The 15,918-nt window shown below is 44.6% G+C and overlaps 2 protein-coding genes across 2 annotated transcripts; one reads left to right on the forward strand and one right to left on the reverse strand.

Annotated features, from left to right (window-relative positions):
• Positions 1-2,110: 2,110 nt before the first annotated feature.
• On the reverse strand, positions 2,111-4,252 carry LOC112884298 (zinc finger MYM-type protein 1-like). Its single transcript, XM_025949677.1, has 2 exons — positions 2,710-4,252; positions 2,111-2,373 (listed from the first exon to the last, which is right to left on the reverse strand). The coding sequence occupies exons 1-2, from the start codon at positions 4,066-4,068 to the stop codon at positions 2,221-2,223; spliced, it is 1,512 nt and encodes a 503-aa protein (XP_025805462.1). The 5' UTR covers positions 4,069-4,252; the 3' UTR covers positions 2,111-2,220.
• Positions 4,253-9,572: 5,320 nt separating this feature from the next.
• LOC112886243 (chloride channel protein CLC-a-like) lies at positions 9,573-13,134 on the forward strand. Its single transcript, XM_025952072.1, has 4 exons — positions 9,573-10,348; positions 10,470-10,848; positions 10,935-12,596; positions 12,762-13,134. The coding sequence occupies exons 1-4, from the start codon at positions 10,107-10,109 to the stop codon at positions 12,858-12,860; spliced, it is 2,382 nt and encodes a 793-aa protein (XP_025807857.1). The 5' UTR covers positions 9,573-10,106; the 3' UTR covers positions 12,861-13,134.
• Positions 13,135-15,918: the final 2,784 nt, after the last annotated feature.

Genomic DNA, 15,918 nt, shown 5'->3' on the forward strand with positions numbered 1-15,918 from the left:
CAGCTGCTGCACCGCATGGCCCCATGTTCCTGGCAGTAGATTCGACATCGCCGTCCATTTGTGATACGTGGAGAACCGAATTTGCCAATGAGAATTCAGTCTCGAGTTTTGCCGTCCCATGATTGGCTAGTTGGTGGCTCGTGTGAGCCCAAGGAGCCAAGCACGGTCCCGGAGCAAGTTACGTTTATGCCATCAAAGCTTTTGAGCATCATGTGGGTTAGTTTTTGTTCCGATCCCCTAGCTGGTGGAATGAACGAATAATTTGCGAGTTTTGTTTCCCAATTTTGTTAGTCTTCATGTATGTAACAATAAGCTTCCAGTTGTCAAGGAATTAAAATCCTTTGACACTTTTATTTGCCTCTCTTTTACGGACACGTGCGTGCTTACGCGATCTTCAACCGATGTTAGTTGTGCTCTCTTTTCTTTCTCTTCTAAAGTCGTCTATCAGACCTCAACCTATGATAAGGTGCAGTTCTTATTAGGCACGTGCTCAATTACGAAACATCGGTCGCCAGCACCTACAAACCCATAGCCATTTCCCCTTCTCTAGCTACAGGGACAAACACCGAAACAATGTTCCCGACCATACGATCTCGCAGCACGGTCACTGTCCCAGATTATTACCCCCATATATATATACACACACCACTTGTAATGCCAAGTGCACCACCACACCATCCATCATCCCAAAACCCCAAGGGCAAAATCGTCACACAACCTATAAGCCACTTTCTGGTCCATACAAAAACCGGCCCTTGGGTGCTGCCAGAGGCCGTCTATCTACAACCATCCTGCTAGCCTGCCAAATCAGCCGGCCGGTCTCTCTCATCTCATCAGTAGGCGATGCAGCATGTGACTTGGAAGCCCGGGATCGTGAGCCTCTCCCTGCATTATTGCCTCCTTTCCTGCGTCTGAATCTTGTGTGTACCGGATGGCCACGCCACCTGTCGCCGGCACGGCCACATTGCATTGCCTGCTCCCTGCACGCCTCGTCATTTCTCCGAGTCACACACATTATTCTAGGGGAAAAAATTGTGTTGGTCTCGTCGCATCAGATGCTGATAGCAACCCGGACCTGATCCAGATCTGGTCAGAAGAGATCGAGGCTACCTTGCCGCACTCATTCCTCATGATCCTGCCTTCGTTTCTCACCGGCCTTTATTTCCGGTGCAACCACTCTTCTCTTTTGTGGCTCTCATTTGTGCTTTTCTTGTGAGTCGTGAGGCTTTTCATCTGGGTTTTGGGATAGATTGTTCATGGGCATTATTGGTTAAGTTGAGATGACGATGATGACGATGTACATGGAGATGGAACTTGTGGACATGTGTAGACACTCCATGGTGTTCGGTTTAATTTCCGCCTCAAAATGCCGGCTTCTCTGGCCGTCTGCATCATGTGGACCGAGGAACACGCAAATAAAAGATATTATTGTTGGAGACGGGACGAAGTAGACGGCGATCCATCAACAAGTCTTGCCTTGTGCTGCTGATTCCATGGAGTTCCCCAAGCTGTGGCCAATGGACACCCAAAGTTGCACATGTTCTGTTCCTACGTCCATGATAGAAGTTCGTTCCTTCTCGATCTACCAACAACCAACATGATTGTGCAAGGAAAAAACATATGTTTTATCCAAAGACAACCACAAAAGAACAGAAGGGGGTGATGGGAAAAACAAAGGTTGAACGAAAACCATTGGAGCGAGCAGTCCTAGATCATGCTAATGATGATTGATGAGTCCTTGTGATCCATGTGCCCAACCTGTTACTGCAAAGGTTTCTTGGGAGTCTCGAAGAGCTACTACGGGCAAAAGGGGAGAAGGTACGACGACGACAGAGTCTGTTTTGGACGCATGCTGCCGAATGATGGATTCTTGCTAGTGGCCATGGGGACCCCCAGCGCCCAAACCACCTGCTTTTGTTGTTGGTAAAAGCTCGTCTTCTTGCCCTTATTTCCACAAACCACAACGTGGCATTCAAACATTTCTAGATGTTTCGAGCAAATAAAGGATAGATGTTGCGATATAAATCGGCGTGACAGAGCAGTGGCGGAGCCAGACACAAACAACAGCAGGGGCCAATGACAATGAGCACAGAGAAAGTTCGCAAAGAAATAGAGCTACAAGAACCACAATCACTATATTAATTAAGCTTACTATTGTTCAGCAATACATAAAGAGTGTTCAAAAGATCGAACTTACTTTAAGTTGGCAGTACATAAACTTCAAAAGTGTACTTTTCGTTTCTTCACATCAATAAAATCATGAATTATGTCTTCATAATTGTAGTCCCCAAGAATTTCAGCTTCTATATTCACTAGCATGCTATTAGCGAGAAAGTCATCTTCCATTCTGTTGCGTAGCCTTGTTTTAATGATCTTCAAGGTAGAAAAAGCACGCTCAGCAGTAGCAGTTGAAACCGGAAGAGTGACAAGCAACCGAAGTAACCGATCAACCAAGTTGAAGACTCTATGACGTCCTGTGTTAACAAGACATTTGCAAAGCTCGGCTAAAGTTGCAATTCTTTTGAGGTCATCACTTCTAGAAGCCTCCACAACAAAATGGTTTAATTGGTACTCCAATCCAATTATTTCTTGTTGGTTAAAATCAGCTGGATAGTACTTCTCAACCATCTTACAAATCTCACTAGATTGGAAAGATGCAAAACCATTTTTTGGAACCAATGTGACACAAATGGATCAAAGACCAATCACCTTCTCATTAAACTTCAGATTTAGTTCAGCCAACTGAGTATCAAGTGTTGCCCGAAATACCTCCACTCTAAAGAAATGATCTGTGGTAAAATGATTAGGTTGACGACGAGCACGGCCACCACGTAAAATGTATGTTTCATCCATGTTCGGGATATCAATATCATGGTCCACACAGAACTCCATAACCTTGCAAATAAAAGTTTCCCAACCATCATCTGATCTCATTTTCTCAAGAAGAATTTTTGTTGTTTGCACAAGACGGATAGCATTTACTATGTCCTGTGATTTCTTTTGGAGAGCTTGACCAAGTTGTTCGGTGATCTCCAATATTTCTCTCATGAGACATAGAATAAATACAAACTCAAAAGATATCATGTAGTTGAAAGAAGTATCCCCATCAGCACGATTTGTACCAGCTGTTGAGTCAGCAGCTAAATTTTGCAAAACTGTACTTACTGGATTAAACATGTCCATAAGGCTCGAAATTGAACCTAAGTGTGAACCCCACCTAGTGTCTCCTGGACGTTTTAGTGAGCGGATTTGATTTGCCCCTTGACCTGTCTCAAGCTCATCAACAGCCAACAACCGTGCAAGTTCAACCACTTGGGCATCATGAAGCTCATCATGCCGCTTTGCTGACGAGTCAACTGTGTTCACAATAAAGAGTAACTTCTGAAAAAACTGAGTAACAGGAACAACATCCTTTGCTGCAGCAACCAAAGCAAGTTGTAAACGATGTGCATAGCAATGGACATAATAAGCATAAGGGCATTCTTTAAGAACAAGTGCTTGCAGTCCATTCAACTCCCCCCTCATATTACTAGCACCATCATAACCTTGACCTCGAAGGTTCTGCACATCAAAACCATAGGTAGACAATACATAGCATATCTCCGCTTTCAGCGTTAGAGCTTTTGTGTTCCTCACATGTACCAAGTCAAAGAATCTTTCTTGTAAAACACCATCAATATCAACAAATCTCAGAACAATTGCCATTTGTTCTCGCTTTGAAATGTCACATGTCTCATCTACAATAATAGAGAACTTTTGATCACCAATTTCTTCACGAATATGCTTCCTGATTTTCAATGCAAAAATACTTAAAATTTCCTTTTGAATATCAGGTGACGTGTACTTGGCACATTGAGGAGCATTTTCCAAGACAACGGCAGCAATTTCAGGATTAAATTCTGCAAGAAGTTTAATCAATTCAATAAAATTTCCTCTATTTTTTGATTCAAGTTTCTCATCATGAGCTCTAAGAGAACAAGCTTGAAAGGTCAACCACTTAACAACAGCAATTGATGTTCTCAAACGTAGACGATTTTTTTCCCTCTCTTGATTACTTGCTACCTCCATAATATTATCTATATGATTCAGATTATTCAACAAAGCTTGGCATTCCTTAGCTGAGTTGTTGTGTTCCGAGCAAGGATCAGATCCTATATGAACCAAGAATGCACAATTTTTTCTATCATGAACTTTTTTCCAATTGTTGAATCCCTGTATTGTGAAGGCATCAAAACCACCCCTTTTCTTTATATTTTTGCTGCAGAGGAAACAAAGAAGACAATATGCCTTGCCACTACTCTCTGAATATTCTAACCAAGATGGAAACTCACTGAACCAATGGTATTGGAAACGGCGTTGATGTCCCTGAGGACCAAAAGCTTTATAATTCTTCAATTTTGGTTGCATCGGACCTAACTTCAAATATGCTCGCTGAACTTCATTCTGTTGATTGCTTGGATACTCCCATATTTGTGGACGCAATGCAGGGTCCCTCTCTAAGAACTCAATTCCGCGAAATAAAACAGGAATAGGCTGCTGTTCCTCTTGCCTATGATGATGTTCGGCCTCAATCAGGGGAAGGGGAGATTGATCAGCATCACGAGGTGGCTCTTCCACTTGGACTTGCACTTGCTCATTCTCAATGTTTGATTCATCCCTTTTCCTTTTGAAAAATGAATTAATTCCTTTCTGTTGTATATGCATTGTTATCTACAGAAAAACATACTAATTTGAAACAGGGGAACTGAACAAGGCACCCTAAAAATCTAAATGGAGTAGAGAAAAATTTAGATTAAACTGCTATCTGTACCTTCGTAGCTCTGGCCTCTGGATTAGATCAGCAATTCAGAATACAGCTGCCAAATGCGATGAAGAAGGAGCCGACTCAGCCGAGGATGGAGTGAAGCTGCCAAATCCGGTCTGCGCCTGGCCGCTTCGGCCTCTCTGGCGGCGTCTCCGCGTATGCCCTCGCCGCTCGTGCTGCTTGCGTTTTGGGAACCGACCAGAGCGAAGCTTGCAATGGAAGGCAAAACGTCTCTGCCTCTCTGGACTCCCGCCGCGTGGGTGCTATTGTTTCCTGGCTTGCTTGTTATCTGCTTCATGGGCTGATCTCGTGATACTTGGCCTGCTGGCCTGCTGCTGCTTATTTACTTCATGGGCCGATCTGATCTGGACACGATCTGGTGCAGTCCCCTGCTGCTACGTGTGTGTGTTTGTGGGCTAAATCTGCTCGTACTTATTATATCTATAGAAATTTGCAAAGGGCAAGGGGGGGCCGCGGCCCAGGCTGGCCGATGACTGGCTCCGCCAGTGTGACAGAGCTTTCAAAATGCGAAAATATATTGAAAAGGCGACAACGACGATTTCACCGTTACAAAGAAGTTTGAGGTCTGTTGCTATTTTCTTATTGTCTCTAAGGTTTTGGCCTGCGCAAAGGACGGTGTTTATGCGCCTTTCAAAGTGCTCAAGTTGAATGAATGAGTTTCCTTTCTGCACTAAAAACAGAATAATATTCATAACAAATTCAGTTCAATAAGAATGAGATACAAGAAAATAAAATATTCAGAATCATTGCATTGTGTCTACAAATGGATCTTATGTTGGCTCTTGCTGATTCCTGAAGACACATATGATTTGGTGCTAAGCAGCGCTGCTAAGGTTTTTAGCAGATACAAAGAATAGTGTTGCAAATAATAATAAGGATACAATTAGAAGCTCATTCCAGAACAGTCCAAAGATTCAATAACACTAATTGTTAGATGAATTATTGCCTCTTCCCTGTGGCCCAAACATGAGTCAAACTCGCCTAGTTATTGTTTCCAAAAACATCAGGATAATCATACCTCACATATGTTTATGACACAAGAGTCTCTGTTCATTAGTATAATAATACTAGATCTACTATCAGAAGCTAACCAGAATAGTTCAAAGATTCAAAACTCATTCATAAACAAATTATTGCCTCTTCGCTCTGGTGCTAGCAGAGGCAATCTCATTTTAACAATTTAGTTCAGAAAACATCAAGATAATCATATGACAAATATATTTTTTACAAAAAGTTGAAAAGTATAATCTGGCCCCTTGAGCTGTCGCCCTTTCGCATTGCAAACTGTTGTGGTTGACAAATAATCTAAGAGTTTTCCACGTTTACTATAAACATCTAATATATTTTTAACTGATGTTGAAATACTCATTGAAACATCATAGTTATTTTAAATCTTTTAAAAATAATAGCAATTGGCGCTGTTTTCCTTGACATGTATAAGCTGACCACTTTATTGTTAAATGAATTATTGCCTCTTCCCTCTCCCCCAAACATGAGGCTGACTTTCTCTATCCTGTGTTTCAAGAAACATCAAGATGTAATCATACCACAGATATATTCATTACACCAATAGGTTCATTAGTATAATAGTGCAGAGTCTACAATCAGAAGCTTATACAAGAATAGTTCAAAAGATTCAATACTCCTTATGAATCATTGTCTCTTCGGTGTGGCATAATACCATGAGGCAATCTCATTTTTTGAATTTAATTACAAAATATCAAGATTTATATTACATGCATACTTCCGATGAAAGTTGAAAACGATTAAAGTGACCCATTAAGCTAAAGGTCCTTTCGCAGCACAAACAGTTACAATTCAACAATAACTTAAGATGCTTTTATGTTTACTAAAAGCTTATATAATTTTTAATATAACTTGAAATACTCATTGAAACAACATAGTTAATCATTTCAAACCTTAAATTGTTTAGCGTTGATTTTGTTGGCATATAAACTGCTCACTTAGCTTTATTTGGTACCACTCAAAGTTTGTTGTTAGAATATAATTTCTGAAAACAACGAAATTATTATATTGGAAGATAACACATTAGTTTGAATGGCCAGACTGGTGTTTTTTCCCCTTTGTAAATTACCACAGTACTTTGCCCGTTCCATTCTGTGAGCTTAATTTTTTTTATCTGCTCCACAAAAACTGTGGTTGTTTGTATGATAAGGAGCAGGTTAAATATATAAGGATAAATGAAGTAGTCTTCCTGCCGGCTTCACTTACCATAGGGCCAGCCTAATTTAAAGGGGCCTAGAAAAATTTCCATATCGCCCCGTGATAATCAGTTGTATAATTATATTCTCCAACCAAAGGGCTATGTTTCTAACACTGAAACCACAGAGTTTTTTCAGTAGTTCCCGTGAAATTCTAGCGTCATATAAGACATGTGAACCTTGACACCTAACAGGAAACAGGATCCAGATGAGCATTGACGTGAGGCTATTTTTCTGGACAGAGCAGGAAGTGTCGTCCGTTGGATACCATGAAACGAGGCCCTCGCGGAGACCAAAAGTGCATGCATGCATCACACCATGCAGTGCACCAAAAAGAATCACAAGCTGAATGCAACTTACATTTGAAGAATGCATCAGTAACTTTCCAAGCACACATATGAAATTCCTCGACAGGGCCCACGAATTATTTTCAAGCATCCTATACTCCTGCGTTCTTATCGCCCTAATATGACCGTGAGCATCGTTGCTGAAAAGCATCGGTATATCCTATTTCATCGGATCATGTTGTCTCAAATCATATGCGCCATGACCTATTTGGTACAGCTCCAGCTCCGATAGTTTTTAGATCTGATTTCTAGCTTAAGAAGTTCTTAGACTTGTAGCGGGGTTCGAGTTATTTAGATAATTATTTTGTACCTATTTTGGATTAAGCACAAAAGTACATCATATCATTTTATTATCATGTAAAACCTAAATTCTGTATGGATTTTGACTGCCAAGGCCACGTTCCGGGCCTGTCCGTTAAGGGAGGACACAGCCCCTTCCGGATGGATTTGTGTTAATCCATCATTAGCAACCACTAACTACATCATTAACCACTGCTTGACCACTAGTTATTTATTCCAACTCTTCCCCTCGATCAATTTTGTTCTTATAATCTTCAATCAATCACCCTTCAGTTAAGCTGACAATTCTTCAAAAATACTTGTGGGGAAAACTTGTTGACTGAAGATTTTTTTTTTTACTGAATGCTTCTTCCAACAAACTTACCTAATTATTGTTTGCAGAACAGTTCAATGATACAATACTCATTCATAAACAAATTATTGCCTCTTCGCTCTGGCGCTAGCATGGGGCAATCTGAATTTGTCCAATTCAGCTTCGAAAAGCATCAAGATAATCGTATGGCGCATATACTTTTAAGTTGATGAAAAGTTGAAAAGGTACAATCTGGCCCTTGAAGCTATTGTCCTTTAGCATTGCAAACTCTTGTGGTTCTACAATAATTTAAGATTTTACCATGTTTATTTACTCAAACATCTATTAGACTTCTTTTATAACGTTGACATATTCACTGAAACAGTATAGTAATGCTGTTTTTGGTTGCATATACAAACTGACCACTTTATTGAAAAAACAGAAACTATAATCTAACGCCAAAGTTTATTGTTGAAATGCAATTCACTAGAATGATGAAGTTATTGGAAGAATACATATTAGATTGAATGATAAGACTCCAACAAATTTCAGTGTTCAAAATACTATGGAAAAAAAGACCCTTTCACATCTCAAGGATAAAAGGGGTCTCATCCCATAACCACACACTGATCTCAGTAAGCAGTGTTAATTCTACATATAGAGCAATAAAAAATGTAAAATAACCAAACATGGTAACTGACAACCAAGACAAACAACCTCTGTTTGACCATGGCTAGCTAATGTCAGTGCACCTTGACACCTAGCAGGAGACAGGTTGGAGATGAACATGGATATTTTCTGGACAGTGCAGGCAGGCAGTGCCCATTGGATACCATGAAAAACAAGGCCCTTCCAGAGACCAAAAGTGCATCAAACACACCTGCAGTGAGTGCACCACCAAAAGAATCACAAGCGGAATGCAGCTCACATTTGAAGAAATGGATCGGTAACTTTCCAAACATATGAAATTCCGCGACAGGGACCCGTTCTTATCTTCCCAGAACTGTAGGCATCTCTGCATAAACGCATCAGCATGTCCCATTCCCCTGTTCAAAGATTATGTTGTCTCAGGCAGTTAGCACAAATCATATTAAAATTGCTCGTTGTTCACCGAACGAGTAGCGCGACTGCTAAGAAACCGAGCCTATCCGGATTCGAGTCCCGCTCGACTATAATTAACTTAATTGCCTTTCTTATTCTCCACGAAAATTCCATAGCTCCCTCAACCGTGCTATTTGTTTTGGTTTGGTTTCAGCAGTGCCCTGGATGATGCCAGAGACTAGGGAAAATGACCAAAATGCCCTCGGGTGCCACTCTGGCCGACTGAACTTGATCCAAAACCCGAGGAAAGTTCAGCGCTGCGTAGACACGGCCAACCTTTTACGCCTTTGTGTTTGCACCCTTCTTGAGGTGGCTCCATCAATAATCCATAGTTCAAAAAGAAAAAGACAAGGAGAGGGTTGAAAGAGAAGCAAGTGGCCACAAAAGAGAGAGACCGGATGAGCTGTGTTCATTGCACTGGCTAGCTCTGATCACCTTAAGTGACCTCCCAAGAGGCGCCTCACCCCCTCAGGCTAGGGATCAGGCCATCAGACTTTTTCAATCACCTCGCCATGTGAACTCACGGCATAAAAAGGCAATTATTGTCCCATTTACATGGACAAATCAGTATTAAACTGCTGAATTTTCTTCATCATGTAACAAAAACAGCTCATAGTACTTGAAAAAGAGGAAGATGCATGTGAGGACTAGCTACTACCACAAGGCGAGTCTAAAGTTTCAAACAAAAAGAGTGCAAGCAAGCAAGAACATGCCAAAACCTTTTGCCCTATATGAATGTAGTCCTCTGAAAGGAGAGACCTCATCAGGCAGGCTGCCAATGGGTCACCAGCAGTAGTTGCTGCCCATCTATCCTTGCAAGTTGCCAAGGCCCAGCCTTCATAGATAAGGGAGGGATTCAGACGGTCCCCCTCCAATTGTCCATCCTCCCTGACACCACACCTCCTTGCCTCAGGGAGCAGAGAGAGAGAGAGAGAGAGAGAGAGAGAGAGAGAGAGAGAGAGAGAGAGAGAGAGAGAGGCCACAGAGCTCTGTCCCTGTCTCTCTCTCGCAGGGAAGCCATGGAGGAAGAGCGGAGCCCGAGGGCCGCCGGCGAGCCGGCGCGGGAGCCCGGTCCGGCGCCGGAGCTGGAGCGTAAGAACGAGGACGGCGTGGAGGATCCGGAGGACCCGGAGAGCACCGGCGGCGGCGGCGGCATCAGCTCCCTGGAGCAGCCGCTGCTGAAGCGGAGCACCACCCTGACGGCCAGCCACCTCGCCATCGTCGGCGCCAAGGTCTCCCACATCGAGAGCCTCGACTACGAGTAAGCATTGTGTTCGCAGCTTCATGCTAATCACTCTGCTCTGTTCTTGCATCTCTCAAATTGTTGCTGCTCTGTTCTTGCATCCATCTCAGATTGTTCTTGAATCGTGGTGTTCTTGCAGGATCATCGAGAATGATCTGTTCAAGCACGACTGGCGGAGCCGGTCCAACGTGGAGGTGCTTCAGTACATCTTCCTCAAGTGGGCCATGGCGTTCCTCGTCGGCCTCCTCACCGGCATCATTGCGTCGCTCATCAACCTCGCCATCGAGAACATCACCGGCCTCAAGATGCTCCAGATGGTCACCCTCGTCCGCGAGAAGCGCTACTGGGCGGGCTTCCTCTACTTCGCCGGCATCAACTTCGGCCTCACCTTCGTCGCCGCCGTGCTCTGCGTCGTCTTCGCCCCCACCGCCGCCGGGCCCGGCATCCCCGAGATCAAGGCCTACCTCAACGGCGTCGACACGCCCAACATGTTCGGCGCGCCGCAGCTCATCGTCAAGGCACGAACTTTTCTACTAGCTCTCTTCTTTGTTTTTTTTTCATTTTTTTAGTTGATACTGACAAGAAAAAAGGAATGCTGCTGCAGATCATCGGCAGCATCGGCGCCGTGTCGTCGGGAATGGATCTCGGCAAGGAGGGCCCTCTGGTTCACATCGGCGCGTGCCTCGCCAACCTCCTCAGCCAGGGCGGCGAGGGCCGGTGGCGGCTCCGCTGGCGGTGGCTGCGCTACTTCAACAACGACCGCGACCGGCGCGACCTCATCACCTGCGGCGCGTCGTCCGGGGTGTGCGCGGCGTTCCGCGCCCCCGTCGGCGGCGTGCTGTTCGCGCTGGAGGAGGTGGCGACGTGGTGGCGGAGCGCGCTGCTGTGGCGCACCTTCTTCAGCACGGCCACCGTCGTCGTCGTCCTCCGCGGCTTCATCGAGGTGTGCCGCAACGGGCGGTGCGGCATGTTCGGAGAGGGCGGCCTCATCCTCTTCGACGTCAGCGACGTCACCGTCCGCTACCACGTCGGCGACCTCCTCCCCGTCACGCTCGTCGGCGTCCTCGGCGGCCTCCTCGGCGCGCTCTACAACCACGTCCTCCACCAGGTGCTCCGCCTCTACAACCTCATCAACGCCAAGGGCCGCCTCGCGAAGCTGGTGCTCGCCCTCGCCGTCTCCGTCTTCACCTCCGCGGGGCTCTACCTCCTCCCGTTCGCCGTGCCGTGCACGCCCTGCGACGCCGTGCACGGCGCCGCCTGCCCGACGGTGGGCAAGTCCGGCAACTTCAAGCAGTTCAACTGCCCCGACGGCTTCTACAACGACCTGGCGTCGCTGCTGCACGCCACCAACACCGACGCCACCCGCAACATCTTCTCGACGGGCACCGCCGGCGAGTTCCGCCTCGACTCGCTGCTCATCTTCTTCGCCATCTACTGCGTGCTGGGGCTCTTCACCTTCGGCATCGCCGTCCCCTCGGGGCTCTTCCTGCCCATCATCCTCATGGGCTCGGCCTACGGCCGCATCACCGCGCTCATGCTCGCGCGCTTCGTCCACATCGACCACGGCCTCTACGCCGTGCTCGGCGCCGCCGCGCTCATGTCGGGGTCCATGCGGATGACCGTCTCGCTCTGCGTCATCTTCCTCGAGCTCACCAACAATCTCCTCCTCCTCCCCATCACCATGTTCGTGCTGCTCATCGCCAAGACCGTCGGCGACGCCTTCAACCCCAGCATCTACGAGATCATCCTCGACCTCAAGGGGCTGCCGTTCCTCGAACCCAAGCCGGAGACGTGGATGAAGGACCTCACCGTCGGCGAGCTCGCCGCCGCCAAGCCGCGCGCCGTCACGCTCCAGGTCGTCGAGAAGGTGTCCACCATCGTCGAGGTGCTGCGCTCCACGGCGCACAACGGGTTCCCGGTGCTGGACCGGCCGCGGCCCGGCGTGTCGGAGCTGCATGGGCTGGTGCTCCGGAACCACCTCATGGCCGTGCTCAGGAAGCGGTGGTTCCTGGCGGAGAAGAGGAGGACGGAGGAGTGGGAGGCAAGGGAGAAGTTCTCGTCGACGGAGCTCGCCGAGAAGGCCGGCAGCGTCGACGAGGTGCAGCTGTCGCCGGAGGAGCTGGACATGTACATTGACCTCCACCCGTTCACCAACACCACGCCCTACACCGTCGTGGAGACCATGTCCGTGGCCAAGGCCGTCGTGCTCTTCCGCACCTGCGCGCTCCGGCACATGCTCATCATCCCAAAGTTCCAAGGACTCGAGGTCAGTGAAAAGAAAATTTAAAGTTTGGTCATTCTTTTCTCTTAAAATAGCAACTATTATTTGTAGCAATAATGGTGATATTCTTCAGTTCAAACTTTTGTGGATTGGGGGTCCTCTCTTTTTCATAGTACTTTTTGCTGAATTTCTTTCATCTTGTTCATTCAGATCTCTCCAATTGTGGGGATCCTGACAAGGCAGGATCTGAGGGCACACAACATCCTTGGTGCCTTCCCTCATCTGGCCAACAAAAGGAAAGTGCACTGAAGGCCCGAAAAGGCACCATTTTTGGCAATTTAATGTTCCCTGCACCCATACAAAAAAAAAGCCCAACTGCTTGTGGCCCTATGAGATTCTTTTTTGCTCTGTTCTGGTTCTTCTCTGTAAGTAGATTGAGGGTTACTTTACACCTCTTAGGAGGAAGTGTGTGAATAATTGCTTCTCATATAAAATCACACCTGCGCTTTTCTGCTCTTCGACCCATGTAATCAAAATGGAGCAAACACCGATAATGCAATACAGTATATTTTTTCTTTTGAGATTTTTCAAAATGTTTTTGGTTGATTCTTTCGCTTCGACACGGGCCTCCAAGAGATTTCCAATTTGCAAAAGACTGCCTACCAAATAATTTTTACTGCAAACCATGGCAATAATTTTACTGTTGCCGTGTTGCGAGTACCTCGTTGATTCACAATGTCCTCCTACCTACCAAAGTTCCTACAAGCCCTTCTAGGCTTTTAGAGACATGGCAAGGACCACTAAAATGTCTTGAGGGGATTTATGCTTGGACTCTGCTCACCGTCTTGAAAGGGATCAGTCCGACCATGTAAAACCTGCTCCAAGGATTTACAATTTCACAGTCCATGCTGTCAGTCAGTCCTCCCAAGTCCCAACCAAATTCTGAAAAATTGGGCACATTACCTATTTGTCTGCGGCGAGCAAGTAGCTGATTTTTTCTGTCAAACAACGTATTTTGATGACAACGAGCTCCATGTGCGAACAGCAATGTCAACAAAATGCAAAGCTATAAGCCTATCAGATGGGAGATCCTACTGTCTTCCTTCCTTATATGGTCACATCCACACGACCTGCTCATCCAATGCTCTAGGTTGGCCTCTGCATGCTCACTGACCTAGCTGATCCAGAATTAACAAAAAACCCTAGTCTGTACCTTCTAGTTGATGGCATAATAGGAAGCTTTCGTGGTCGAGATGCTTAGGAATAACCAAATAGATAAGCACCATTGAGCTTGGAGGCCACTTGTTCATACATCAGTAGTGATGAGGCCATCACTGTCATTTGTGTAGCAATCAGCCACACCACTTGCCATTTAGGATATGCCAGCGCTGGAGAGGCAGGTTCTGGTGTCTGGGTTGTTTTCTATAAATGGAGTGTCTGTCAAGCAGACGGTCGTATGTGTTGATATTTTGCTGAGAATCGAAGTTATCTGCAGTTTCGTATTAGAGCGATCACTTTCAGATGGAGCAATTGACTCGTGTTCTAGTAAAATTCTCTTCTTTGAAGGCACGAATCTGATAATAATACCGACCTATCCACGAACCATATTAATTTTTTTTAAGTTCTGTTGTCCTCTTCTGGAATATTTCATGAACAATGTTGAAGAAAATTAAAGCGGTCCATAGTAACGGTAACAGATCTTTGTCATCTATGATAAATCAAGATGAATAGAAATGGACAAATCTTTAAATAATAGGCAGGAAGATTTTTAAAATAAATTAATTTTAGGTCAGTGTACATTTTTGGCTGCCTTGTAGTAAGTACTTGGATCCAGAATTATACCATGGAAATCAAAATCCCAACCGAATATAATAAAACTTTCAACGCTAAGTTGGATTTCGGATTCAGTTGAATGTTTCGAATTCTTTTCAATTGTACAATTGATAATTAGAAATGGACATAATTTAAAACATTAGGTGAGGATATAAAACGAATTATGTTTACGGCTGGTAAGTTTCCTTGTAGTACTCACATTTTCCTAAATTTATTCTAAAATTTAATCTACACTATTGTTTTAGTGGTAGGCAACGTGACAAGTAAGTCGTCTATAATGATTTGGTCAATCTTGAGATATGCCGGCTCGGTCTCTTAGTGGTTCTCATAAGATTCAGATTACGTTTGTGTATTTATAGTTGTGAGTGTGCGTGCATTTTAATTGAGTATCTGCATCTGTATTGTGTTTCGGAAAAATATGTTTAGATTGATACATATTTTTTTAAAACAGCTTTATCATAATGTACGTACACAAAGCTTAATTTTTTATGAGGAAGACAAAAGTGAACAAAGAGACCGAGTGTATGTGCATCAAAGCTGGTACGACTAATATGTTTAGGTCGATATAAATATTTGAATTAAAAAGAGTTAGAAGGGTTGGAGATGCACCTAAGGGTCACCAATTTGCATCCTTTAAGAATAAATTCTTTGCTATTTCCATAAATGATGGACATCACACTTTTGTTCATGCGCGTGGTAATAAGGCCTTGCCTTGGTGGTGGAGAACTTTTTGGTTGTTGAGATTAGTTTAGTTTGAGCTGTAAAAATAACCTCAGCTCTACTTTATCCTAAAATCCGCAGTACCATTTTCGTTACAAGAGAGACAGACATGTGCAAACTCAATAACTGGCCATTACTTCCTTGAGACAATTTGTAGTTGTCCATGAACAAATGCACAATAACTGGAGAGGCCAGAGATGCTAGCTAGATGTACAACTAGTGTGCATGGTTTTTAACCACGCAAATCAATAAAAAAAAGGTTGAGTTTGCCCCCTCCTCCAGTTAAACATTTGTTACAATTTGGCCCCATCGTGATGTTTTTTTTCTGGCTTAACACCTGCATTGAGATTATATATCCTGAATGGATGCAACCCGTTGACCTCATGTTTCTCCATGTGAAATTGGAAACATTTTTTTTAATTTGTGGACTGTGGCGTCACGTGGACAGTAATTGGAAACACCTGCATTTGACTTCGCTGTTGAATCAAAAGTCCTTCTTTTTGGGTAAAACTGCTACCGACCAGAGTTGTTACCAGCACAAAGTCCAAGCAGAAAAACAGAAAGTTCAGTTTGTAGCGAGGCCTTGCAGATTGTACTACAAAGTAAAACCTTCTTGTAGTTTTATTTTTTTCTCCGGGAAGCTGATTAATGTTCCAATGCATGGCCAAGCATTGTACTTGGATGCCACTGTGGTTTGGTGTCAGAAAATACACATCAACATAGTAAGTCAACCTGCAGATGAGCTTGTAGCTCAATGGTGGAGCATCCAGTAGAGGTGCCACCCACCCAGGGCGCCAGAGTTTGGGGGTTTTTT

The sequence above is a fragment of the Panicum hallii genome, chromosome 3 (assembly GCF_002211085.1).
Source record: "Panicum hallii strain FIL2 chromosome 3, PHallii_v3.1, whole genome shotgun sequence".
Lineage (NCBI taxonomy): Eukaryota > Viridiplantae > Streptophyta > Magnoliopsida > Poales > Poaceae > Panicum > Panicum hallii.

Excerpts from the sequence above, each read along its gene's own strand:
- LOC112884298 (XM_025949677.1), bottom strand. The coding sequence starts at position 4,068 with ATGGAGGTAGCAAGTAATCAAGAGAGGGAAAAAAATCGTCTACGTTTG. Across the intron at positions 2,374-2,709 it reads ATCTGAAGTTTAATGAGAAG|ATCATTAAAACAAGGCTACG; the intron begins GTGATTGGTCTT and ends TCTACCTTGAAG.
- LOC112886243 (XM_025952072.1), top strand. The coding sequence starts at position 10,107 with ATGGAGGAAGAGCGGAGCCCGAGGGCCGCCGGCGAGCCGGCGCGGGAG. Across the intron at positions 10,349-10,469 it reads ATCGAGAGCCTCGACTACGA|GATCATCGAGAATGATCTGT; the intron begins GTAAGCATTGTG and ends GTGTTCTTGCAG. Across the intron at positions 10,849-10,934 it reads CGCCGCAGCTCATCGTCAAG|ATCATCGGCAGCATCGGCGC; the intron begins GCACGAACTTTT and ends ATGCTGCTGCAG.